Source organism: Enhydra lutris, unplaced genomic scaffold (genome assembly GCF_002288905.1).
Source record: "Enhydra lutris kenyoni isolate GAN:26980312 unplaced genomic scaffold, ASM228890v2 scaffoldscaffold55, whole genome shotgun sequence".
In the NCBI taxonomy this organism is placed as follows: Eukaryota; Metazoa; Chordata; class Mammalia; order Carnivora; family Mustelidae; genus Enhydra; species Enhydra lutris.
The window spans coordinates 709,582-734,164 of NW_019154139.1; the positions used below are offsets into that span (position 1 = coordinate 709,582).

General features: G+C 59.3%; 1 protein-coding gene across 1 annotated transcript; it reads right to left on the reverse strand.

The window, feature by feature from the left end:
* Positions 1-20,033: 20,033 nt before the first annotated feature.
* On the reverse strand, positions 20,034-22,957 carry LOC111157568 (Pim-3 proto-oncogene, serine/threonine kinase). Its single transcript, XM_022519085.1, has 6 exons — positions 22,778-22,957; positions 22,563-22,672; positions 22,415-22,465; positions 21,953-22,322; positions 21,215-21,391; positions 20,034-21,136 (listed from the first exon to the last, which is right to left on the reverse strand). The coding sequence occupies exons 1-6, from the start codon at positions 22,860-22,862 to the stop codon at positions 20,949-20,951; spliced, it is 981 nt and encodes a 326-aa protein (XP_022374793.1). The 5' UTR covers positions 22,863-22,957; the 3' UTR covers positions 20,034-20,948.
* Positions 22,958-24,583: the final 1,626 nt, after the last annotated feature.

A 24,583-nucleotide genomic window follows, 5' to 3' on the forward strand; every position in this document is an offset into this window, starting at 1 on the left:
CCAACGGTCTTTCATGATAAGGACACTCGGTAAACTGGGACTAGACGGGAACTTCCTTGCCGTGACAAAGGTCGTCCACACATGACCAACTCACAGCGCGTCATACTCATCGGTGAAGGACTGACAACTTTATCCTAAGCTCAGCCGCAGGACAGGGAGGCCCCCTTTCAACCTTCGAACGGTCCTGACCGCGCCAGCCAGCGCGGCTAAACGGGAAACCGGTGTGAAAGCCGTTGAAGTTGGCGAAGAATTCAATTCCCTCTACTTGCAGATGACGTGACTCTATATGCAGAAAAGCCCGAAGACTCCCACGGAAACACTTTCAGAGCCAACAGATGAATTCTGCAAAGTTGCAGGACGCAAAACCAACACACACAGGCCAGTTGCGTCTCGCGCGCTTGCAACGAACGATTGTGAACGGAAATTAAATCAGCGATTCCGTTTACAACAGCATCAGCATCCGTGTTCTAGGGATCCTCAGAAGTACTTCACGCCACGGAGGAGAAGCCTCGTGCACTGACAGCTACAAGCGTGCTGAGAGAAGTGCCAGCGGCCGGGAATGAACAGGTCTGTGTTCGAGGACTGAAGACCGACTGCTGGGCACTGGCCACCGCGGGCTGCGGATTCAAAGTGATCTCCTCAACAGTGTTTTTGAAGAAATAGAAAAACCTATTTTAAAATTCACATGGAGGGGCGCCCAACTGCCTCGGTCAGTAGAGCGCACGACTCTTGATCTCAGGGTCGTGGGTTCAAGCCCCACGCCAGGTGTAGATTACTTAAATAAAATAAATCTTTAAAATAATAATAAATTCATATGGAATTACAAGGACCTGAACAGACAAATAATCTTGAAAAAGAACAAAGAGGACTCACACTTCCTGATTTCAAAACTTGCAACGGAACTACAGTAATCAAGAGTGTGGTGCTGGGACAAGGAGCAGACAGATCCACCGATGGGACAGAATGAAGGGCAAGAAATAACTCTCATGGGTGCGGTCGGTTGCTTTTCAACAAGGTGAAAAGACCATTTCAGTGGAAAGGGCCGTCTTCCCGGCAAGCCGTGCTGGAGGAAGCGCAGGTGCACACACGGAGGGTGAAGCCGCGCCCTCCCCGCGTGTCCGTGCCCCGGTGAGCGGACAGACACAGTGTACGCATCCACGCGAGGGCCTGCTGGTCGCGTGGAAACGCACCACGTCCCGAGACACTGTGGCGCGGGGGGACCCTGCAGGTATTATGCTCAGTGAAGCCAGACCCGAAACGCCACAGACCGCTGATGCTCCCCACGTGAACTGTGTGCCTCGGCACATGCCGAGCAGCATGAAGTGGACCAACCCGCACCGCGGCCCGAGGCACGGGGGACCCGAAGCCACCGTGTCACCGCACAGAGTTTTTGTTTGGAAACGGGCGGTGGTAATGGCTCACAGCACTGTGGCTGAACCGGTCGCCGCTGACTTGTGCACTTAAAATCATCAAAGTGGACATCTTTCTTATGTGCATTATACTGCAATAAAACTTTTTTTTTTCAAAGACTTAATTGTTTTTAAGTAATCTCTACCTCCAGTACGTGCCTCTGACGTACAACTCCGAAAACCAGTTGTGACTCTGCCAACCCAGTGAGCAATAAAACAGTTTCAAAAAGGACTTGACAGGGGCGCCTGGGTGGCTCAGTGGGTTAAGCCGCTGCCTTCGGCTCAGGTCATGATCTCAGGGTCCTGGGATCGAGTCCCGCATCGGGCTCTCTGCTCGGCAGGGAGCCTGCTTCTCTCTCTCTCTCTCTCTCTCTCTCTCTGCCTGCCTCTCTGACTACTTGTGATCTCTCTCTGTCAAATAAATAAATAAAATCTTTAAAAAAAAAAAAAGGACTTGACAGCACCCGTGGGATTCAGTTTATTGTGGATTTACCTGGTGAGGGCGGTCATTGTGGTGGTTACTTCCTCTCATTCAAAGAAAGATCTGAAAGTTCTATTTCTGCAATGGCTCATCATAACTTGGAGCCAGGCCTTTGCGTGAAAATCCCAAGACAGGGAAGAGGGTCTGTCTTCCCGGCTGTTTACACTTCAGAGACAGCTTTGAGACTATTGAGCAAAACACTGCCGGATTGTAAAACCAGCCAGATGCTTGTTTAGCTTTTCAAAAAGTTTGCATCCATCTCAAAAGGAGCAGAAAGGGGCAGCTGCGTGGCTCAGTGGGTTAAGCCTCTGCCTTCGGCTCAGGTCATGATCTCAGGGTCCTGGGATCGAGTCCCGCGTCAGGCTCTCTGCTCAGCGGAGAGCCTGCTTCCTCCTCTCTCTCTCTCTGCCTGCCTCTCTGCCTACTTGTGATCTCTCTCTGTCAAATAAATAAATAAAATCTTAAAAAAAAAAAAGGAGCAGGAAGAATTGACTGGTTTTCTAAAGGAAATGCTCTAAGAGATCGGAGAGTGGAGAGTTTTTTCCATTTTGACACCAAGGAAAATTCAAGTGTAGATTGTACTTATGCTTACAACACGTGGAGGAAGAGCGTTAGGGGAGCGGGAAGAGTCAGTGCAAAGGCCCAGGGGTGAGTCCCGTGAAAGGAGGTGGAGGGAGCAGGCACCGGGAGGACGAGGGGCAAAGCCGTCCTCCCATTGGTGAGGAGTGGGCTTGCATCCCCAGTGCAGGGAGTACGGAGTCTAGGAATCTGTGCCGCACTGAGCAGGGGTGCGGCGGACGTACAACAGGGAAAGAAGAGCAGATCCCAGCCGCTGCGGTAGCCCAGCGAGAGGCCAGGTGGTCGCCAAGGAGGTGGGGAGGTACCAGCAGACTCCGGGCGCTGAGCGCGAGCGCGGGGGTGGCGGGGAGCGGGGGTGGGGGGGTGGTGTGCTGTATCTGGAGCTGTGGGGCGAGGGCGGGGGCGGGGCCTTGCTCGGATCCCGGGGCGGGGCGGGGCGGGGCGGGGCCAGGTGACCTCGTGGTCATTCCCCTGACTCCCCTGTCCCCCCAAGTGATTCTGAGGTCTGGCTCCAGCCGGGTCTCGGGGGCAGCCTGGAAGGACGCAGGTGCCCCCGGGGGAAGCAACGGGCACTGGCGGGCTGGAGAGAGGGAGCAGCTGCGGGGGAGCAGCCGGTGACCCCGGCGGTGCGCCCGCGGCTGGGAGGGGGAGCTGCCCGGGGCGGGGGCGGGGGGGTAGGAGGATGGGGCTCGGCTGCAGCCCCGGAGGGCGAGAGTAAGGGGCCGCGTCTGTCGTGAGGAGGGGGCTGCCCGTGAGACCTCCGAGTCTTGCTGGGGCGGACTTAGGGGACCCGGGAGGGCGCTCCGAGTCTCTCCCTCAGCCCCCGACCTCTGCTCTCCGGCCCTTATTGGGGAGACGACTTGAGGACACCTTGATTTTCTCGGGCCCCCGGATGCCCTTGCAAATGGCTCGCTCTCCGCCGACCTGTCCCAGACCCGCCTTCACCCGGGCGGGACCGCGGGGTGGGGCGCCCACGCGGACCAGCTGCGGGCGCAGGCGCAAGGCCGTGCCGGGCAGAAGGGGTCCCCGGGGGAGGCGAGCCCGTCCCCCCCGCGGGAGAACTCGCGGCGAGAGGACGCCCGGCGCGCGCGGGAAGTGCCCGGAGCGCACCTCCCTCCGCGACGTCTTCGTCCATCGCACTCGAGTTACCTTGTTCCAGCTCCGCGCGGTGCTGCAGGCCCAGCACGGCGGGGTCATCGCTCCACCGGGCGCAGAGCAGCCGCCTCACCCCAGCTCCCCCTGCTCTGGCTTCCCACGCACCCGCGCCCCAGCGTCGCCCCCTGGCAGCGTCCGGGTCCGCGAGTCCGGGGCGCCGCATCCACGCCGCGCGGGGCGCTGCCCCTCTCTCGCTGCCTGTCGCCTCGCGGACTCCGGTGCGGACCTAGGGCGGCGGGCCCTTTCTCCGCCGGCCGGGTTGTTCCCGCGTCGACGAAGCCCCCGCCACGTTCACGCGCGCGCTTTGTGGAGCATCTTCAGCTCCGCGGGTCGCGACAGTCTCGAGAAGCGCGCGGAGACCACGTCCCAGGGGCGCTGTCCGGCCGCTGCCCCGGGTCCGCACCCGCCACCCTCGGCTTCCCGGGCTGCGTCCTGAGTCTGCATCCTGGTGCGCGCTCCCGGGAGTCTGCTGGAGCCCAGCGTCTTGCCATCGCCCCCCTCCCCGCCTCCTCGGTTCAGGACATTCGCGTCTGTAAACTGTGTTGCTCTCTTCGTGCTCTGCGTCCAAGTCCCCCTAGGCTGTGAGTTCACAGCAGCTGGGTCACTCTCATGACAGCATCTTTGCGGAAACAAAAATTTTTAATGCTGATGATGCCTAATTTATGTTTCTTCATTTATGCATTGTGAGGCATTTGTACAGACCCTTCGACTAGCCCCACGTCCTGATGATTTCCTCCTGTTTCCTCGTCTGTTACCTGCACCGTCTGGGTGGCGTTCAGACCCAATATTCCCTCTGAGTTTACCTTTGCAAAAGGTGCGACGTGTAGGTAAAGGCTCACCTCTTTGCACGGGGTTGACTACTAGTTCCCATCCCTCTGCTGAAACAACTATTGTGCCGGCACAGGTGTCAGAGACTTCCTTGGGTCTGTTCCTGTTTCCCTCTGGAGGTACCCACCACCAATATCACAGCCCTGGTTACTGGAGCTGTGCTGAATTCAAGTAGCAGTTTGGTTCTTCTCCGTCAAATTCTTTTAGTCGTTCTGGTTCCAACACCCTTACATATAAATTTTAGAATTTGATTGTCTATGTCTATAAAAAAAAATCTTGCTGGAACTTTGCCTAAGTGATGTGTCAAATCTATAGATCACTTTGGGGAGAATGGATGTCTTTATTATGCTGAGCCTTCAAATTCATGAACATGGTGAGTCTATTTATTTTGATCTTATCTGATTTCTTTTTTTTTTAAGATTTTATTCATTTGTTTGACAGAGACAGAGAAAGCAAGAGATAGAATATAAGCAGACGGAGTGGGAGAGGGAGAAGCAGGCCTCCGCTGAGCAGGGAGCCCAATGTGGGGCTCAATCCCAGGACCGTGGGACCATGACCTGAGCCAAAGGCAGACGCCTAATGACTAAGCCACCCAGGCACCCCTTATCTGATTTCTCTCAGTAGAATTTTCTAATTTTCAGCGCTGAGAACCTTTACAAATTTTGATAGATTTACACCTAGACATTTTTGGGAGCTAATAAATACTAACATTCTTAAATTTTTGGTCTCCAATTATTCGTCACTTGTATGTGGGAATACAATTGATTTTTATGTGTTGAGCTTGTATTCTTGCTAAATTCATTTATTGATTCTAAGAGTTTGGTTCTTTTTCTTTTTTTAATCGATTCCTTGGGATTTTCTACATAGATAGCCATGTTGTCTGCAAATAAGGACAGTTTTATTTTTCTTTTCCAACCAATATGCCTTTTATTTCCTTTTCCTGACCTATTGCACTGGCTGGAACTCTAGCACTGTGTTGAGTAAGAGTCGTGAGAGAGGGCGACTCTTGCCTTGATCCCAGTCTAGGGGGAAGCATCCAGTCGGTCACGTGAAGTATGATGTGAGCTGTAGGACTTTTGTCAATGCCTTTTTTCGAGTTAAGGAAGTTTGCTGGGTATGGAAATCTGAACTGGCGATTCTTCTCTTACAGCACTGGAAAGACGTACTACCCACGGGAAACCCAGTCATTCCAATCATTGTTTTGTAGGTGACACATCATTTTTCTCTGGCTCCTTTAAGACTTTTTCCTTGGTTTTAGTTTTCAGCAATTTGATTATGAAGTGTCTTAGTGTGGATTTCTTTTGGTTTTTCCAGGACGGGATTTCCTCTGCCTTTTGAATCTTAAGTTTGTCTTTCACCAAACTTGTGAAGTTTTCAGACGTAATGTCCTTAAATATTTTCAAGCTCCACAGTTTCTCTCCTTTCTTTCTGGGACTCCAGTGACACTAACACAGCCCTGTTCTTGTTGTCCTGTGGGTCCCCTAGACTCTGTTCATTTTTCTACATCTTTTTTCTCTCTGTTGCTCAGACAAATTTCTGTTGTTGTGTCTTCAAGCTCATTGACTTCCTCCTGTCGTCTCCATTCCAGTCCTGAATCCATCCTGTGAAGGTTTTCCCCCTCGGTTATTCTACTTTTCAGTTCCAAAATTTCCGTTTGCTTTTTCTTTACATCTTTCTCTTGGCTGAGTCATTCTACTTTAGTATTTGTGTCAAGACCACTTGCCGTTTGCATAAAGCTGCTCCGGAGTCCCTGTCGGGTCACTCCCACGCGGGGGGCGGGGATCACACCACTGGCATCTACTCCCATTTGCCACGTGAGTTGAGACTTCTGTGGTTTTCTCGTGCCAGGTGATTTTCGTTTCTATCCTGGACATTTTGAGTGTTGTATCATGAGACTCCGGCTCTCCCGCCTGCCCCTCGGAGAATGTGGATAGTGCTGCTCTGGTCTCCTGTGCGCTGTTGTTCCCGTGTCCGCTGGACATCCCAAGTCTCTGCAGCTCTGATCAGGGCGGTCCTGCACAAGCACTGCCTCGTGGTCACTCTGAGACTTAGGCCACGGTCAACCTAGCAGGCCAATTCGCCAGCTATTCCATCTGCTGGCAAGGTGACCCCCACGCACCTGTGGATTAGCGGTGAGGCCAGGAGTCCAAACCTTAATCTCCTGGGCTCGTTTCCCTCCATTTGTTTCTCTCCATTATCTTCCTGGTACTTTCCAGTTACCTGAGGTTCCCTTTTCCTCCAACCAGAAACTGTCCACTTCTGCATTTGTGACGCATTTGGGGCCAAATGGCAAGAGGACATGGAAAAAAGGCTGCTAATGAGCAAGTTCACCGAGGTTCCAGGATCCAAGAGGAGTACACAGATATCAACGGCATTTTAAAAAATTTTTTATGTATTTATTTGAGAGAGAATGAGAGAGAGTGAGACAGAGAGCATGAGAGGGGGGAGGCTCGGAGGGAGAAGCAGACTCCCCATGGAGCAGACAGCCCGATGCAGGACTTGATCCTAGGACCCTGGGATCACGACCTGAGCCAAAGGCAGTTGCTTAACCAACTGAGCCACCCAGGTTCCCACAACAGCATTTCTTTACATTACCCATGATTAATCCCACAATAAAATTGAGAAAACAATTTCACTCACAACAGAAAGAAAAGAATAAAATACCTCAGAGTAAGTTTAATAAAAGGAGTGTAAGACTTCTACACTTAGAACCACACAGCATGTCTTAATAAATGGAGAGACATCTAATGTTCCTGGACTGGAAAACTCAATATTGTTAAAATGGCAATATTCCCCAAACTGATTAATAACTTCAATACAATCCTTATCAAAATGAGAGTGTTTGGGGTTCTTTTGGCAGAAATTAGCAATCTGATCACAAAATTTGTTTGGACATACAGAGGACAGAGGATAGCCAAGCAATTTTGAAAAGGAACAAAGTTGGATAATTTACAGTTTCTAATTTAAGAAGTTACTATAGAGCTACAGCAATAAAGATGGTGTGTTCCGGCATAAGGACTGACACACAGATCAACGGACCAGAACGGAGAGTCCGAAAATAAACTCACGGGTTTATTGACAATTGATTTTTGGATAAAGGTGCCAAGGCTTCCACTGGAGAAAAGGAGACTCTTCAGCAAATGGGGTATAAAATTGGAAACCCAGGTAAAAACCGGCAGTTAGACCCCTACCTCACACTACACACAAAAAATTTAACTCAAAATCCACCAGAAACCCAGATGGAGAGCTAAAGCTATAATACTTTGGAAAGGAAACATAAGAGAAAAATCTGTGGGACCCTGAGATAGGCAATGTTCTTAGGTACAGGCCAAGAGCAGGGTCTGTGAAAGAAAACCAGATGGATCAACAGCACAGATCTGAGCTTCGAATGACAATAGTGAGAAAATGAAAACTGGCACAGAATGTCGGCAGATCGTATACAACAAGCAGTTTGTACTCAGAACACGCGCAATGCAGACATGAGACAAACATTCACTTAGGGGTGCCTGGAAGGCTCTGTCCGCGAGGCATCTGCCTTTGGCTCGGGTCATGATCTCAGGGTCCTGGGATGGAGCCCCGCGTCGTGCTCTGTGCTCAGTGCGGAGTCAGCTTGGGTTCTCTGGCTTGCCCTCTGCCCCTCCCCCCACTTGTGAGCGCTACCTAAAATTAATAAATATATAAAGTCTTTAAAAAAAAAAACCAAAACCAGACAAGGATCCCATCAAAAAAGAGAACTACAGACCAATATCCTTGATGAACACCGATGCGAAAATTCTCACCAAAATACAGGCCAATAGGATCCAACAGTACATCAAAAGGATTATTCACCACAACAGACTGGGATTTATTCTGGGGCTGCGAGATTGGTTCAACATCTGCAAATCAATCAATGTGATACAACACATTAATATAAGAAAGAACAAGAACCATATGATACTCTCAATAGATGCTGAAAAAGCATGTGACAAAGTCCAGCATCCCTTCCTGATCAAAACTCTTCAAAGTGTAGGGATAGAGGGCACATACCTCAATATTATCAAAGCCATCTATGAAAAACCCACAGCGAATATCATTCTCAATGGAGAAAAACTGAAAGCTTTTCCCCTAAGGTCAGGAACACGGCAGGGTTGTCCATTATCACCACTGCTATTCAACATAGTACTAGAAGTCCTAACCTCAGCAATCAGACAACAAAAGGAAATTAAAGGCATCCAAATCGGCAAAGAAGAAGTCAAACTATCACTCTTCGCAGATGATATGATACTATATGTGGAAAACCCAAAAGACTCCACTCCAAATCTGCTAGAACTTGTACAGGAATTCAGTAAAGTGTCAGGATATAAAATCAATGCGCAGAAACCAGTTGCATTTCTATACACCAACAGCAAGACAGAAGAAAGAGAAATTAAGGAGTTGATCCCATTTACAATTGCACCCAAAACCATAAGATACCTAGGAATAAACCTAACCAAAGAGGCTAAGAATCTATACTCAGAAAACTATAAAGTACTCAAGAAAGAAATTGAGGAAGACACAAAGAAATGGAAAAATGTTCCATGCTCATGGATTGGAAGAACAAATATTGTGAAAATGTCTATGCTACCTAAAACAATCTACACATTTAATGCAATCCCCATCAAAATCCCAACCATTTTTTTTTCAAAGAAATGGAACAAATAATCCCCAAATTTATATGGAACTAGAAAGACCTCGAATAGCCAGAGGAATATTGAAAAAGAAAGCCAAAGTTGGTGGCATCACAATTCCAGACTTCAAGCTCTTTTACAAAGCTGTTATCATTAAGACAGTATGGTACTGGCACAAAAACAGACACATAGGTCAGTGGAACAGAATAGAGAGCCCAGAAATAGACCCTCAACTCTATGGTCAACTAATCTTCGACAAAGCAGGAAAGAATGTCCAATGGAAAAAAGACAGCCTCTTCAATAAATGGTGTTGGGAAAACTGGACAGCCACATGCAGAAGAATGAAACTGGCTATTTCCTTACACCACACATGAATATAGACTCAAAATAGATGAAGGACCTCAATGTGAGAAAGGAATCCATCAAAATCCTTGAGGAGAACACAAATACAAGGCAGCAACCTCTTCGACCTCAACCGCAGCAACTTCTTCCTAGAAACATCACCAAAGGCAAGGGAAGCAAGGGCAAAAATGAACTATTGGGACTTCATCAAGATCAAAAGCTTTTGCACAGGAAAAGGCACAGTTAACAAAACCAAAAGACAACTGACAGGATGGGAGAAGATATTTGCAAACAACATATCAGGTAAAGGGCTAGTATCCGAAATCTATAAAGAGCTTAGCAAACTCAACACCCAAAGAACAAATAATCCAATCAGGAAATGGGCAGAGGACACGAACAGACATTTCTGCAAAGAAGACATCCACATGGCCAACAGACACATGAAAAAGTGCTCCACATCACGCGGCATCAGGGAAATACAAATCAAAACCACAATGAGATCCCACCTCACACCAGTCAGAATGGCTAAAATTAACAAGTCAGGAAATGACAGATGCTGGCAAGGATGCGGAGAAAGGGGAACCCTCCTGCACTGTTGGTGGGAATGCAAGCTGGTGCAACCACTCTGGAAAACAGCATGGAGGTTCCTCAAAAAACTAACAACAGAGCTACCCTATGACCCAGCAATTGTACTACTGGGTATTTACCCTAAAGAAACAAATGTAGTGATCCGAAGGGGCACGTGCACCCGAATGTTTATAGCAGCAATGTCCACAATAGCCAAACTATGGAAAGAACCTAGATGTCCATCAACAGATGAATGGATAAAGAAGATGTGGTATATATACACAATGGAATACTATGCAGCCATCAAAAGAAATGAAATCTTGCCATTTGTGACAACATGGATGGAACTAGAGGGTATTATGCTGAGCAAAATAAGTCAATCAGAGAAAGACAATTATCATATGATCTCCCTGATATGAGGAAGTGGAGATGCAACATGGGGGGTTTGGGGGGTAGGAAAAGAATAAATGAACCAAGATGGGATTGGGAGGGAGACAAACCATGAGAGACTCTTAATCTCACAAAACAAACTGAGGGTTGCCGGGGAGGAGGGGTAGGGAGAGGGTGGTTGGGTGATGGACATTGGAGAGGGTATGGGCTATGGTGATTGCTGTGACGTGTGTAAACCTGGCGATTCACAGACCTGTACCCCTGGGGCTAGTAACACATTATATGTTAATAAAAAATTTAAAAAATTATTAAAAAAAAAAAGACATAGACTTTGGGCACCTGGGTGGCTCAGTGGGTTAAGCCTCCGCCTTCAGCTCAGGTTGTGATCCCAGGGTCCTGGGATCAAGCCCCGCATAGGACTCTCTGCTCAGCAGGGAGCCTGCTTCCCCCCTCCCTGCCTGCCTCTCTGCTTACATGCGATCTCTTTCTGTCAAATAAATAAATAAAATCTTTAAAAAAAAAGACATAGACTTAAATTTTTTGTGTGTATTTTACCACAATTAAAAAGAAATAGTAATAGTGAGACTAACAACCAAGTAAAAAAATAGGCAAAAAAAGTTATTAGACATCTAACCAATGAAGGGGGGGGGAAGTTGGGCATCTTCTTGGGTAAAATGTCTCTCCCAGTTTGGAAAGGTGTGCAGCATCATTAGTTACTGGGAAAATCCAAATGGAAAGTCAGCGCAGCAGCACCTCCGACCCCCAGGACAGCTGGGACCAGAAGGAAGGGCGACGAGAAGCGCAGACGGGGGTGTGGAAGGCGGGAGTCCCTGCGCGGTGCTGGGGGCAAGTAAGAAGTCAGCACATGCTCGCCGTGGGTCCGCGCTTGCCCGTGGGCCGTGACACACGCGCGCACGAGAACTTGCACGTGGGGGCTCCCACGGCTTTATTCCAACACGGAAAACAACCCCAACCCCATCACTGGGAGCAGATGCGCACAGCGCGGTGCAGCCACGGCCAGCGCTGTCCGCGAACCCTTGGGCCTGAGCCTCGGGACACGGCGACAGCAGCCCCACCCGCGGCCCCCACCCCGCGCCCGTGGGGGTCCCCGCAGGCAGGTGCGGAGCGCGGGAGAGCGGGTGCTGGGGCGCGAGCGGCGCGGCAGGGGACCGCCGGCTGCACACCTGCGCCGAGCGTGGGAGCGTCCTTGAGCCGTGCAGCGCGGCCGAATCCCACGGCGCGCGAGTCACCTCCGTGAGCAGCTCCGAGGCCGCTGGAGCTTCCCACTTAACTCTCTGTGGAGTTGGAGATGGCTCGGAGAGAGCCTGTGAGGAATTCTGCTTCTCCCGGAAAGTGTGGTCAGCCCCCAGCGGGAGGCGACCTGGACCGGGCCCCAGGGCGCCCTGCCTGCGTGGGACCCCCCAACTCTGCGGCTTCCTGGAGCCACACGCACCTCACACGCCCCGCCCCCCACACCCCACACACCCTACACACACACGCACACACCACACACACCTCCCACATACACACGCACCCTACACACACATCTCACACACCCCTCACACCCCTCACACCCCCCACACCACACACCCCACACACCCCACACCACATACACCACACATACCACACACACACCTCATACCACACATCCATACACACCCCACACACACTACACACACCACACACACATACACACATGCACACTGCACGGTGTGTCTACCTTCTTGTGCACTGGACAGAGGCCCTTGTGGGGGGACTCCATGTGTGGGGGACCTCACAGACCTTGGCCAGCAGGGGAGGGCCACAGGGGAAAGGGGTGGGGGCTGGCGCTAGGGGCTTGACCTCCTGGTAGTGAGCAGGAGGAGACCCCAGGCCCAGGAGGTGCTTTCCCCCAGATGCACGGAGACCTGGGCACTTGCTCTCTGCTGGCCTCCCCATGTGGGAGCAGAGGGGGCTGGGGTGGTCTGAGGAGGTTGGGGGCCCCCGGGTGGGGGCCAGTGGGCGCCGGCCTATATGTTGTCACTTGGGCTCCAGTGGGAGAGGAGGCTAGGGGTGGCTGACCGGGCCAGCAGCTACACAGGTGGATGGCAGGTGTGAGGGGAGCAGAAACAGGGGGCCTGAGGGGAGTGGGGAGCAGGACCCAGGAGGTGTGACCCCGGGAAGCATCCAGGCACAGCATCCACGATGGTGGCCTGGGGGAGGGAGCATGGGTGGCGGTGGACTTCGGCCCAAGGACTGGGTCACAGTGCCCTCTGCCCTGGGGCATACCTGCCTCCAGGCTGGGGCTCCTCCACTCCTGCCCCCTGGTCTCCAGAGACGGGGCCACTGAGGCAGGCCGGGGATAAAGGCGATGGCCACTGTGGCCCACGTGGCAGTGTGCGCGCACCAGGGGCTAGCACCAGCTCAGCGTCTTCCTCCCTGAAGCCCGGCGGCCTCCACTGGACCTGGGGATGACCTGTCTTCACCTCCTTTGTGCCCAAGAGGGAGTCAGGCGAGGGCAGCCAGCCGGCCCAGAACCAGGCTTTCTGTGGGTCGCGGGCTGGACCCATGGTCCTGGAGACAGTGCTCCTGCCGGTCCTCCCCTGCGGCCTGGCCTGCTTCCCTGTGCCGGGTGGTCAGACCCCGCTGCCCCCGGCCCCCCGTCTGCCGGTACCAGAGCCCCAGCCAGCCAGCTCAGGGTGCCCACGGCTAATCTGCCCATTGGCTCTCGATAGCTCGGGCTGCAGCCTGGCATGGGTCCGGTGCAGGCAGGCAGAGCGGCCAGGGCCTGGTGACCACGTGCAGGGAGAACAGGGACAGAATGTCCCAGAGACAGGGCCCGGGTATGGGGGTGGGGAGGTCAGTGGACCGTGGCTCTGAGTCCACAGTTGTCCCCAGGCCTCCAGCTCCCCGCTCAGCACAGGGCAGGAGGAGGTCAGGTCGGGGTAGGTCGGCATGGGCCAGTGCATAGCCTCATGTGCTGATCTGAGCCAGAGCTGTCTTTAGTCGGGGGTGGGGAGCCATTGTACGTGCCCTGGGGGCTTCCAGGGTGTGTGGGTGGGTTCTCCTGGGCCGCCTTCTCTCCTTGGGTCCCACCGACCTTCCACCTCCAAAAGCACCCCGAACCCAGCCCACTGTGCTCCTGGAGGACTCCTCCTCGCCCGAGTGCTGAAGACCCCCCAGGCCCACTCTGGCCACAGGTTGCCTGCATCTGGCCCCTCCATGTCCATCTCTTACCCACCTCCACCCTCCCCTCCCCTGAGATCTGGTCGATGGCCTGTATGCCCCGCCCCCATGTCCCCCCTCCTCACCTCCACCCTCCTCAGGTCCCCTTGGCCCCTGGACACCATCTCCTCTTGCTCAGATCGCAGCCCTCTGGGAACCCCCTTCCTAGGACCTGGATGCCCTCGGTGGCTCCCGGAGGGTGGGCTCCGCTAGGCCCGGGATGCACCAGTGGCCCAGGGACGTTCTTGAACACCCTCTGGGGCTTCAGGCCATCCCTACACACGGGCCCACAAGCCTGTGTGCCCCAGCCCCGGTCTGGGTCATGGCCACCATGTGCTGAGCGGCCTGGGCCAGCACAGCCCAGTGGGCAGAACCTCGCTCCACGGCCCAGGGCACACACAGCCTTCCTGTCTGCTCCCCAGCCCCGCAGGCCCTGAGCCCAGGCAGCCACAGCGGACAGGGCAGGGGATGGGCCGCACTCCACCCAGACCGGGTCCCGCACAGGAGCACACACACGGGTCATGTGTGTGGATCTGCTCACAACGCACACTCAAATGCACACACGCACCATTTTTGTGGTCCCATGGGTCCTCCTGGCCCTTTCTGGACTCCGGGACCCGCAGCAGCCCCTGCCCCACTCCAGAGTTAGCCCCGGCCCCGGGGCGAGCTGAGGGGCCTGATCTGGTCCCTGGCAGTGGGACGCCTGTCCACCATTCTGGCTTGTTGAGAAGGGCGCCGTGGGCTGTGGCACCTGCGGGCCGTCCCTGCTCTGTCCCACCCCTGCCTCCTAGCAGGAGGAGGGAGGCCGAGTCTGCCCCAGAGTTCTGGTCAGGGCCTCAGCTCACCCTACGTGTAGCAGGTTGTTGGGTGGGGGGGATTCAGGCCACAGAGCAGAGCTGGGGAAGAGCCCCGGGGACTCTGCAGCCCCCACCACCGCCCCGCTCCGTGCCCGCCGTCTTGTTCCTCTGTTGAGTGAGACAGGCCTGGGCTCCTCTCTCTGCCTTGGGGCCTTCGCACCTGATGTCCCCTCTGCCGGAGACCCTCTCCCTGGCTTCTGCAGAAAGGCTGATGGTGACCCCTGGAATCTCACGGTCACACCCGAACACTATCATGCCAGTTTGTCCAGTCACTGTCCCTCTGGCAGAGGGGAGCCCCCAGGAATCTGAAATGTCTGGTTCTCTCTGGAGTGAAAAGGGCCCTTTGAGCTCACTCACCGGAGAGGCTTGGTGAGCAGAAACCAGCTGATGGGGGAGGGTAGCAGTCTGGGTTGGGCCTCTTCCGGAGTGCTGAGTGCTCCGTGGGGTGAGAGTGAGAACCCCCTCCCCATGTGCTCCCTAGGGTGTGGTGGTGTGCCGGGCTGGCATGCCGTGACCCAAATCCTGATTTAGGCCTTGCCAGGCTCCCGGCCCCAGCATGGCCCTCGCCTCCAGCCCCCAAGATGGTGAAGTAGAGGGTCCCGAGCATCCTCGTGCTTCCAGGATCGCACCGCCCGGGGCAGCACCCAGCGTCCGAGATCCCTGGCCGGGTACGGGGAGTCTCCCCGCCCTTCCTGGTCTCTGGGTCCCACGGCCAAGGGCATCTGCCACCCGGAGAGGTCCCACCGCCTGCCAGGAGTAGCACCTTCTCACCCTTGGGGTCCAACCATGGCGGGGGCCTTAGGGGCCATAAGGGAGAGGAGACAAAGCCATTGGGCCTGGCCTTGGGTGCCAGCACCTCTCATCCCCAATCCTCCTACCTGCTCCTAAGGTGCCCAGTCGGGCGGGGGATCACCAAACCCAATGCTTTCCGGCGAGGAGCCCAAGGAGCACCACTCAGGGCAACCCAGGTGGGGCGGGTGGGGTTGCTTGAGGGCCCCCTCCCCCAGTGCGACCAGCGATATCAGGGCTCCTTGCCTCTCCTGGGCCTGACCTCAGATCAGGGCAGGTGGCCTCCTGGCAGGACAGGTGAGAGGGCCAGATCCCAGATCAGAGGGAGCTCGCCTTGCTGAGTCCCATGCTGGGAAGATGAGGTCCGGCCCACCCCAGGGCACCCTCCTCCTCCTCATGGGGTGGGGTGGGCCCATTTGTCGGCTCTGACCTTTGGTGGGCCCCGACCCAGCCTCCTCCACTGGGGTCATTCAGTGTTGGGTACGGATGACCCCTCCCCCAAAGGAGGCCGCTGTTTTTGATCCGGGAATGGACCTCTCCCATCCCACCCCATCCTACTCTGGCCAATACATGGACCCAGCCTTCCAGAAAGAGCTTTCCTGCCTTGACGGGGCCAGGAGGGCAGTGACTTGTACTGGAGGGGCAGGCCCTGCCCCCACCCAGCCCGATAGGCCTGACTGCCAGGAACTCTGTGGGTCAGTTGTGTAATCGAACTCAGGGTTTTGCCAAGGCTGGCCAGCAAGTCATGTGCTAGAGGCTCGGCAACCCCGCCACCCCCCAGTCAGAGACCTCTGGAGAGGGGAAGGGCCCACTGAGAAACCCCAGGGCTAGCAATTCCGCTGGGCTCCTGCACCCCCTCGGCGACTGCCCGGGGCAGGAGATGAATGGGGGCCCGGTGAGTTCTTGGCCATCCCTCGGCTCCATGGACAGGTGCCAGGTCTGGCTCACCGCCTACTTGTGACCTCTGGCCATACCCATCACTGTCCACACAGTGCCCCTCCAGAAGCCTTCTCCAGAGGGCCCCAGGGTGCCTCCAGCTGGGGGGGGGTGCAGGCGTGTCCCACGCCTCCTGGGACCCCGTGCGGCACGGGGGTTCCCTGAGCCCCTGCCCATCCAGGCCTCCGCTACCCGCCTCAGGAGTGGCCCTAAGGCCCAACTGCACTTCCTTCTTGCACGACCTTCACGAGCATGGAGGCTCCCTGGCCAGCTGGGTTCCGCAGGCCCAGGAGGGGCAGGTGGGGCTCCTGGGGTCCTGCCAGGGATCACTTCCCTTTTCCGTGAAGCTTTGGCACCAAAGGCACGCCAAGGTTTCGTTTCGGGGCCGCACCAGAGAGCAGAAACTTAAGTCTCCGACCACAGCAGGAGCTGTTCTGGACCCGTGTCTGCTCTTCCCAAGAGCCGGGGGGTCTCAGGCCAGTGGGCAAGGGGCCTGGACGCCGCACCCCCACCTCGTGGGCAGTCAGCGCCCACCTCCCCTCTGAGGGCCTGGCCACGAGCAAACCGATCGAAGCTCGGAGCGCAGACAGGCGTAGCCTGCTGCCCCGGGAGGAAAGGGGCCAGGGGAGCCCAGGCAGGACCTGGATTCAGTTCAGGATTTTGGTTCTTGTCACAATGATTTCTGCATTCCGTGCAACCCCCCAGGGGCGTCCCTGAAGGAGGGACACTGTACAGAGCCAACCAAGTGACTCTAAAGGAGCGTTGAGAGTCACAGTACCCAGATATTGTAAATGAGGAGGTTGGGCACTGGCCCAGCAGAGGACAGTGGGAGCTGCCCCAAGCCGTCCACACAGCCACCATCCCAGCCTCAGGGGGGTGGGGCCCGGCCCACAGCAGCAGACCCCCAGGAGGGTCCGTGCCAGCGGACACCCCTCCCCTAGCCACCCCCCATAGGCCCCTCAGGCAGCACTGGTCTGATGAGTGCAACAGACCCTTCCCCAGCAGAGGGGCTCCCGCAGATGCCGGGGACTGCAAAGTGCTGTCCGCTCAGGGGTGAGGGGCCTATGGAAGCTCCCTAGCCCCCCTCACTCCGCAGAAGCCCTGCACCCAGGAGTGGGACAGTGTCAGATGGGCGCGGGGGGAGTCAGAGGCTGGCCCACTCCAGGCCCCACTGGTCCTGGGCCCAAGAGACCAGCCTGCCCTGGGGCTGGCCTAGCTCACCTGACCCTGGACCCCCAATGACAGGTGTTGTAGCCCTGGAGGCTGCCTTCCGGGGTGGGAGGAGCCCAGGATGGGGGGCGCTTGAGCACCCCCAACCAGATCCCAGCAGGAGCCAGGAGAGGTCCCTGTGCTGACTGTGGGGGCTAGGACAAGGGCAGGCTGGGGTGTGCGGTCTGGCCCCTGGGACCCTGACCGAGCACCAGGTTTGTGTCTTGGAGCCGGGGGGTGGGGGTGTCCGATGCAGAGGGAACAGCCAGGGGACTCATGTGGCAGGGGTGGGACAGGGCAGGGGCTCACAGCCACAGCTCTGGCCTTCTGCCTGTGCCTCAGACTTGAGGCTCTGCCCATGGCAGTACCTGGCCAGCCAGGAAAGCTCCTCCCAGCGGGTGCCACACCCTCTGCCTCTCTGGTGGTCTGAGCCTTGCTCCCACCGCTGGGGTCCTGGATGCAGGCCCCCTCCCCAGCTCCAGGCCCACCCCAGCGGGAGTGTCCAGCCTCGCTCTCAGCTGCTCGCGGACACGTGAGGGTATCGCCGTGGGGGCCGGAGCCATGCTCCAGCATTTACATGAGGGCCTCAGTTTCCCCAAGCATGACCTGGCTGCGAGCCCTCGCCTGAGGGATGCCCATAGCATCCAGCCCAGGACTGGGCAGGCCACAGTGCTTGGGGTGCCCAGGCTGGTACGGCCAGCGTGGAGACAGAGGGGCGCAGGGCTAGGCCAAAGGGGTGAGGACGGCCAAGCTGCCCGCTCTCAGCCTTCTCCCATCTTCTCCCTCTTGCCCCGGGGCTGGGCCCTCTGCCCAGGGTCATGCCACCTGGGCTGGTAGGTACCGGCCCCCCATCTTCTGCCGGACCTCAGGCTCACTCCCTGCCTGACCACCCTGACACACACTGGCCTGGGCTTCCTCCAGCAGCACCCCTGGATCTGGGGCCAAAGACACCCTGTGGCCCCAGCATCCACATCCGCATCCCGCGAGCCCATCAGTGGCCACCCCCGGGGCTGTCCCCGCATGGCTAGCCCGAGCCCGCCCCACCTTCATGGCATCACCGGCAGACAAGGATCCCAGGGAGTGGGAGGTCAGAATGTCCCCTGGCGTGGGCGCCCCAGGGGCTCCAGCACTCCCCGTGCAGAGCAAGCCCCTCCTGCTAACCTCCCGACGGTGACCCCTTGCCCTCTCGATGACCCTGTGCCCTCGAGAGCACCCTCGCCACATCCGCACCAGGCACTGGCCCTCCACAGCATGTCCGAGACCCCGGCCTCGCCCCAGCAGCAAGCTCTGAGCGCCCGAGGGTGAAGGGTCCTGGCCCTCCCCAAGGGCTTGCCTCGGGGTCCCCCCAGACGAGAGCACCACGGGGACGGCTGGACAGCTGCTCAGGTGAGGATGGGCTAATGCAGGGGGAGGGGGCGGTGCCAAGAGCAGCCTGGCATCCTCAGAGGGCAGGTGGGGGAGCTGGCATCACAGTGACCTGGGAGTCACGGTCCCCAGAGGAGGACGCAGAAGCCCTAGCCTCAACTCTCCCTGCACGGGCCCCTACCCAAGCCCCAGCCCACGAGGCCCAAGGCTCCTACCCAGAGTCCCTGTCCTGGCAAGGGATGTGGGAGGAGCCACAGCAGGCTGGCAGGGGGGGGACTGTCACCCCAAACACGCCTCTGCTTCATGCATCTGACTGTGCTGAGGGGGCCACCCCTGGGGACCCCTCGGGAAAGACTCCCCAGGCCCCAAGCAGGCCACAAACACCCACTGACTCCCCGCAGGGCCAAGATCAAGCCGGGAGCCACCCCCTCCCCGCCGCAGCCCTCCTACCTGTCCCCCGCCACCCCCACCCAACGGACATGAGGGCTTCATCTCCGACTGTTCCCGTTTGTGGCCTCAGGATGTTCCTTCGTCCCGCTCTGAGTCCCCAGGGACCCATTAGCAGGCACTGGGGCAGGTGAGGGTGTGCGTGCTCTGTGGACGGGACAGGTAGCTGGCACCGAGGGCACTGTGGGACCAGTGACAGGCCTCCAGGGGCTCCGGGCTGTGAGCCCCGGACACCGCCGCCCCGGAACAGCCACTCCGCAGGCCTGCGGCTGCTTCACCCCTGCGGCACCAGGAGCCGCCAAGCAGAGAGCCCCAGAGAGGGGCCGGATCTGACCAAAACATCCACTCGGCCTGCCCTTCGCGCTGGGGCTGGGCCACATTTCCACACCTGGATCTGGCTGCGGCTTCTACCTGCGACCTTACCCTTCAGGGTCAAACGGAGGCTGCACCAGCCAGCACGCGCCCCTCACCGGCTCCACTCACTCCTGTTCTGTGTGCAAGGAATGCCTTCTCACCCTCCACCTGGCAAACTTCTACTCGTCCTCCAAAACCCCTTCCAACTGTCTGCCCAACAGTGCAGATCCCTCTCCCTGAGTGGCCTGAGCAAAGGCCACCTTCTCTTCCCACCTCTGGGCATCTCTAGTAACAGAAGCAAGAAGGTCCCCCCGGGGCCACCCACAAGCACACTCTCCAAACTAGGGGTGGCAAAAGCCCTCGGGGCAGTGGGGGGATGGGGACCATAGGGTGACAAGAAGGGGGCTGCTCAAGGGCCCCTTCCCCAGACCTTTCACCCAACCGTCCTGCCCAATAAACAAAATTATATACAAAACAATTTAATTGAAATACTGTATAAAAAATATGATCTCCGGACATCTCACTTGTGAACTGAAAGATACCCCATCCTCGATGCCTACACACACTGGGACCCAGAAACACAGCTGCTACAATAAATTAACGGCTTGAGACTCTGTCCCCCCACCCCCCACCTCCAGAGCCAACAAGCAGGCTGTACAAGGTCAATAATTTAAAACCCACCCCTACCCCACTCCCCCCACCCCCAAGGCGCAGAGCCACAGGCGGCGGGGTCCCCCTCACCCCTTAAATTAGCCACTGTACAAGTCCATCTTCGACAGACACAGGTAGGATCAGGACCTGGGGTCCACACACAGCCACGCCCCCACCTCCGGGCCCAGAGGTGCCGGGGGCGCTGGCAGGAGAGAACCTCCACAAATAAATTAGACAATAAATAGCCCTCCTCGGGGTCAGACCAGAAGCAGACGAGAGCAGGCGCACACACCCTCGGGCGGCCCGCGCAGACAGCAGAGGCCCCGCCGTTGCATTGTTTGTGCACAGACGTGCCCAGACGAACACCGGAGGCAAGCGGGCGCGGGAAGTGGGCACAAGGGACCCCGCGTCCCTGGTGAGATGAGGCCACGGGACGTGCTCCTGGTCCCACACGGTCCGACGGGGGAGGCGCGGAGGGCCAGCACGGCAGCTGCCCAGAGCAGCGCAGGAGAGGGACAGTCTCAGGGTCCCGCCCCTGCCCGGCCCGGGCCTCAGGTCAACCGGGGCGTCTTTGGACAGACAGAGCTTGAGAGGACCAAGTCCCGTGAAAGCAGCGTTCGGAAAGGCACTCAAAGCAAAGAAGAGAGCCCGGCGCCAGAGGTCACTGCTTCCGCAAGCAGCAGCCGGCTCAGGCGGGGCTGGTCCCTCCGGCTCCCACCGGCCAGGCCCGGGCTCCTCCTCACAAGCTCTCACTGCTGGACGTGGTGCTGGCCCCGTCGTCCACATCCAGCGCGCAGAGCCGCAGGTCACAGCTCTCGGCGGGGCCCCCCTCAGCCCCGAGCATCCAAGGGTGCGCGGAGATCTGGTCCAGCGAGGGCCGCTCCGAGGGGCGCAGGGACAGACACCACTGAATGAGCTGCTGGCACTCTGCGGGGAGGGGGGCGCAGGGTCAGGAAAGGGCGGGCTCCTCGGGCTCCCGGCGCCAGCCCCGCACCCGCCACGCACCTGGGGAGACCCTCCTCCGGAAGAAGAGGCGGCCGCGGAGAATCTCCTCATCCTGCTCGAAAGGGATGTCCCCGCACACCATGTCGTAGAGCAGCACGCCCAGAGACCACACCGTGGCCGAGCGCCCGTGGTAGCGGTGGTAGCGGATCCACTCCGGGGGGCTGTACACCCGGGTGCCTGGGGCGGGCGCGCGGGGCCGTCAGGGCGTTCGCCCAGGGACCAGCGCCGAGCCCCCGCGCCCCCCCCAGTCCCCCGGGGAGGCCGACCCCGAGGCGGCAGCGGCCTCCAGAAATCCTGCCCGTCATCACCCTGGAAAAGCCCGGCGGGCGCGGCCTCCCCAGCTGGCCCGCCCGGCCGGGAGAGGGGCGGGTCACATGAGCCAGGGCTCGGGTTTCACAACAAACAGATGTGAGCCGAGGACAGCGCGGGCGGGGCGCGGGGGGACGCAGGCGGGGGCAGCCCCGGCTTCCCCGCGCTCCGCAATGCGGGGATCTCTGCGGCGCCGCCCCCGCTCGGCACGCACGCAGCGTCCGCCCCACGCACTGGGAGGCCCGGGCACTCCCGGCGCGCCCCCGCCCGCGGCCCCCTGCGCCCCAGCCCCGCAGGCGGAGGCGGTCTCGAGCCCGCCTCCCCGACCATGAACCCGCTCCCCCACACCGCGAACCCGCTCCCCACGCGCGCGGCCTCCAACAGTCAGCGGCCCCCGCGGGCGTCCCCGGCGGCCTGCGGCGCGCTCACCGTCGAAGTCGGTGTACACCGTGTCCTTGAGTAGCGCGCCCGAGCCGAAGTCGATGAGCTTCAGCTCGCCCGAGCGCAGGTCCACCAGCAGGTTCTCGTCCTTGATGTCGCGGTGCACGACCCCGCAGCTGTGGCAGTGGCGCACGGCGGCCAGCACCTGCGCGAAGAAGCGGCGCGCCAGCGGCTCGTCCAGGGCGCCGCGCTCCGTGATGAAATCGAAAAGGTCCTGCGCCGGCTCGGGCCGCTCGAGCACCAGGAGGAAGCCGTCGGGCCGCTCGAACCAGTCCAGCAGGCGGATGACGCCGCGCGCGCCGCCCGCCGCGCCCACCTTGCGCAGCAGCACCACTTCGAGGGGCACGGCCGCGCCGCCCTGGGGGGACACGGCGGCCGGTCAGCGCGCCCCGCGCCGCGGCGGCCCGCCCCCGCCGACCCTGGCGTCCGCCCCACGGCGCCCGCACTCACGATGCTGCCCCACTCGGTCACCCGCTCCTTCACCACGTGCTTCACGGCCACCTGGGGGGGGGGCGACACGGATGGTCAGGCCCGGCGGGGACGCGGCGGCACGCGCGGCGGGCGAGAAACCGGGGGTCCGCCCGGCGGCCCGACTCACCGGGAGCCCGTCGGCGAGGCGACTGCCCGCGTAGACGGTGCCGAAGCCGCCGCTGCCCAGCACGGCGCCCACCTGGTACAGCTTCTCGAAGCTCTCCTTGTCCGCCTTGACTGTGGGGACCGCGCGCGGGCGGGGTTGGTGCGGCCCGGCGCGTCCCGGCCCCGCGCCCCGACCCAACGCCCCGGCTCCCGCCCCGGCCCCGGCCCCGCGCGTACCTGGCTGCAGGATCTTCACCGGGAGGTGGTCCACGCCGCCCGGCCCGCACAGGTGTGCCAGGGAGCCGAACTTGGAGAGCAGCATCGCGGGCGGCAGCGGCGCGCGGGCCCGTGGCACCCGGGCTCTCCGCCGCCGCTCACCCGGCCCGGCTCCCCGCGCGGCCGCAGACGCGAGAGGGCGGCCTCCCGGCGCCGCGCGGGGCCCCGAGCCTGGGACGGACGCGGCCGCGGCGCGAAGCGGGAGCGCCGAGACCCGCTCGGGCGAGGCAGTCCGCGCGGCGCAGGGGGCCCGGGCCGAGCCGCGCGTGGACCGCGTGCACGCGCGCAGAGAGCCGCTCACACGCCCCGGCCGCCTCGCCCCGGGCTTTTGGACCGCGGAGACCGTATCCCTCCGCGGGGGCGGGGCGAGCGGAACCCCGCCCCCTTCCGCCGCGGTCGGCGCCGCGGGGTCGCCCCCGGGAAAGCGCGCGGGCGACCGAGGCGACGGTCTGGCGGGGCTGGGCGCCGCCCCCCCGGGTCGGCGAGGGCCGGTGTGCCAGGGTAGCGCGGCGATCCGCCCGGAACTAGCTACGCTGTAGGGGATCCGCGGAGGCGCACAGCGTTGCGTGGACGTACACGTCAGCCCGCCCCCGCGCGCGGGCGCGCGGACACGCACACACAGACACGCGCGCACACACGCACGCACGCACACCGCGCACGCGCAGCTCCTGCGCGGGCGGTGGCCGAGGCGTGTGGGGCGGGGCCGCGGGAGCCAATGGTAGTCGGGGTTTCCAAGGGCTCCGAGGCCTCAGCCAATGGCGGCGCGCGGGCGGGGCGGGGACTCACCAGTCCCGCCCGAGGCCGTGCCCGGGAAGGTCAGTGGCGGAACCGGAGCCCACCTCCACCGCGCTCGGAGCGGGCGGCAGCACGGCGAGAACTGTCGTGAGCGCGGGGTCCCGAGCCGGGGCGGGAGTCCAGGAGACGACCCCCGTGTGCCTCGGGCCGTGCGAGTGGCTCTCCGGCGGTCCGTGCCCCCTCGCGCGCAGCCGGCCCAGCGCAGGGGGACGCCGTGCCTCCCCCGCGAGGACCCTGCTCAGCGTCCGCGCTTTGGAACTCGCAGCCCCTTACGTGGGCTAAGTGCTGACCCAGCCCCCGGCGCCCCCTGCTCGCCCCGGGGCCAACGTTCTGACCGAGGCTTGACCTCAAGCCCGCAGCCCGAGGTCCCTACCTGGCCACGCCTCCCCTCCCTGGAACCTTTGCTCTGCTGTACCCATACCTGGAACACAGGTCCCCGCTCTCTACCCACCTGGCTGTCCTCCAGGCCCTGCGGCTCTCCGCCTTTTCTAGGGACTCCACCTCGATCATGGCAGTCAGGGCCCGAGACAACCGAGGTCCTCTTGAGCCTTCAGGGCTACACAGAATCACCTGTATGAAGTGGTCAGCCCTTAACGAGTTGCTGACCTCGACCCAAGGTCACCAGCCTGAACTGTCCGGGACTCGGTGTGAGCAGCTCTCTGCCAGCTGCAGCAGCCACAGAAGAGGCTTCCACACCCGCTGGCTCCTTTCCCCATCTCAGAGACGGTTGAGGGTTGGGGAAGCCGAGAGGCCAAGGTGCTGGCGTTGTGGGTGCTGTGTGAGGCCTTTGTGGTGCCTGTGGGCTAGGCTGGGGTCTAACCGTGGCAGCCACAGCCTTCAGGAGTGCCCCCCAGACACGCACACTCCCCTGCCTCCGGGGCCTGCCCTGCTGGCTCCCCCAGCACACCCAGCCTCCCCCAAGCCCCTCCACCTTCGCTGCCATTCACTGCCCCTATTACTGTCTCAGATCAG

Coding starts and splice junctions, on each gene's coding strand:
- LOC111157568 (XM_022519085.1), bottom strand. CDS start 22,862: ATGCTGCTCTCCAAGTTCGGCTCCCTGGCACACCTGTGCGGGCCGGGC. Junction 22,673..22,777: donor GGTGAAGATCCTGCAGCCAG/GTACGCGCGGGG, acceptor CGGTCCCCACAG/TCAAGGCGGACAAGGAGAGC. Junction 22,466..22,562: donor GCCTCGCCGACGGGCTCCCG/GTGAGTCGGGCC, acceptor CCCCCCCCCCAG/GTGGCCGTGAAGCACGTGGT.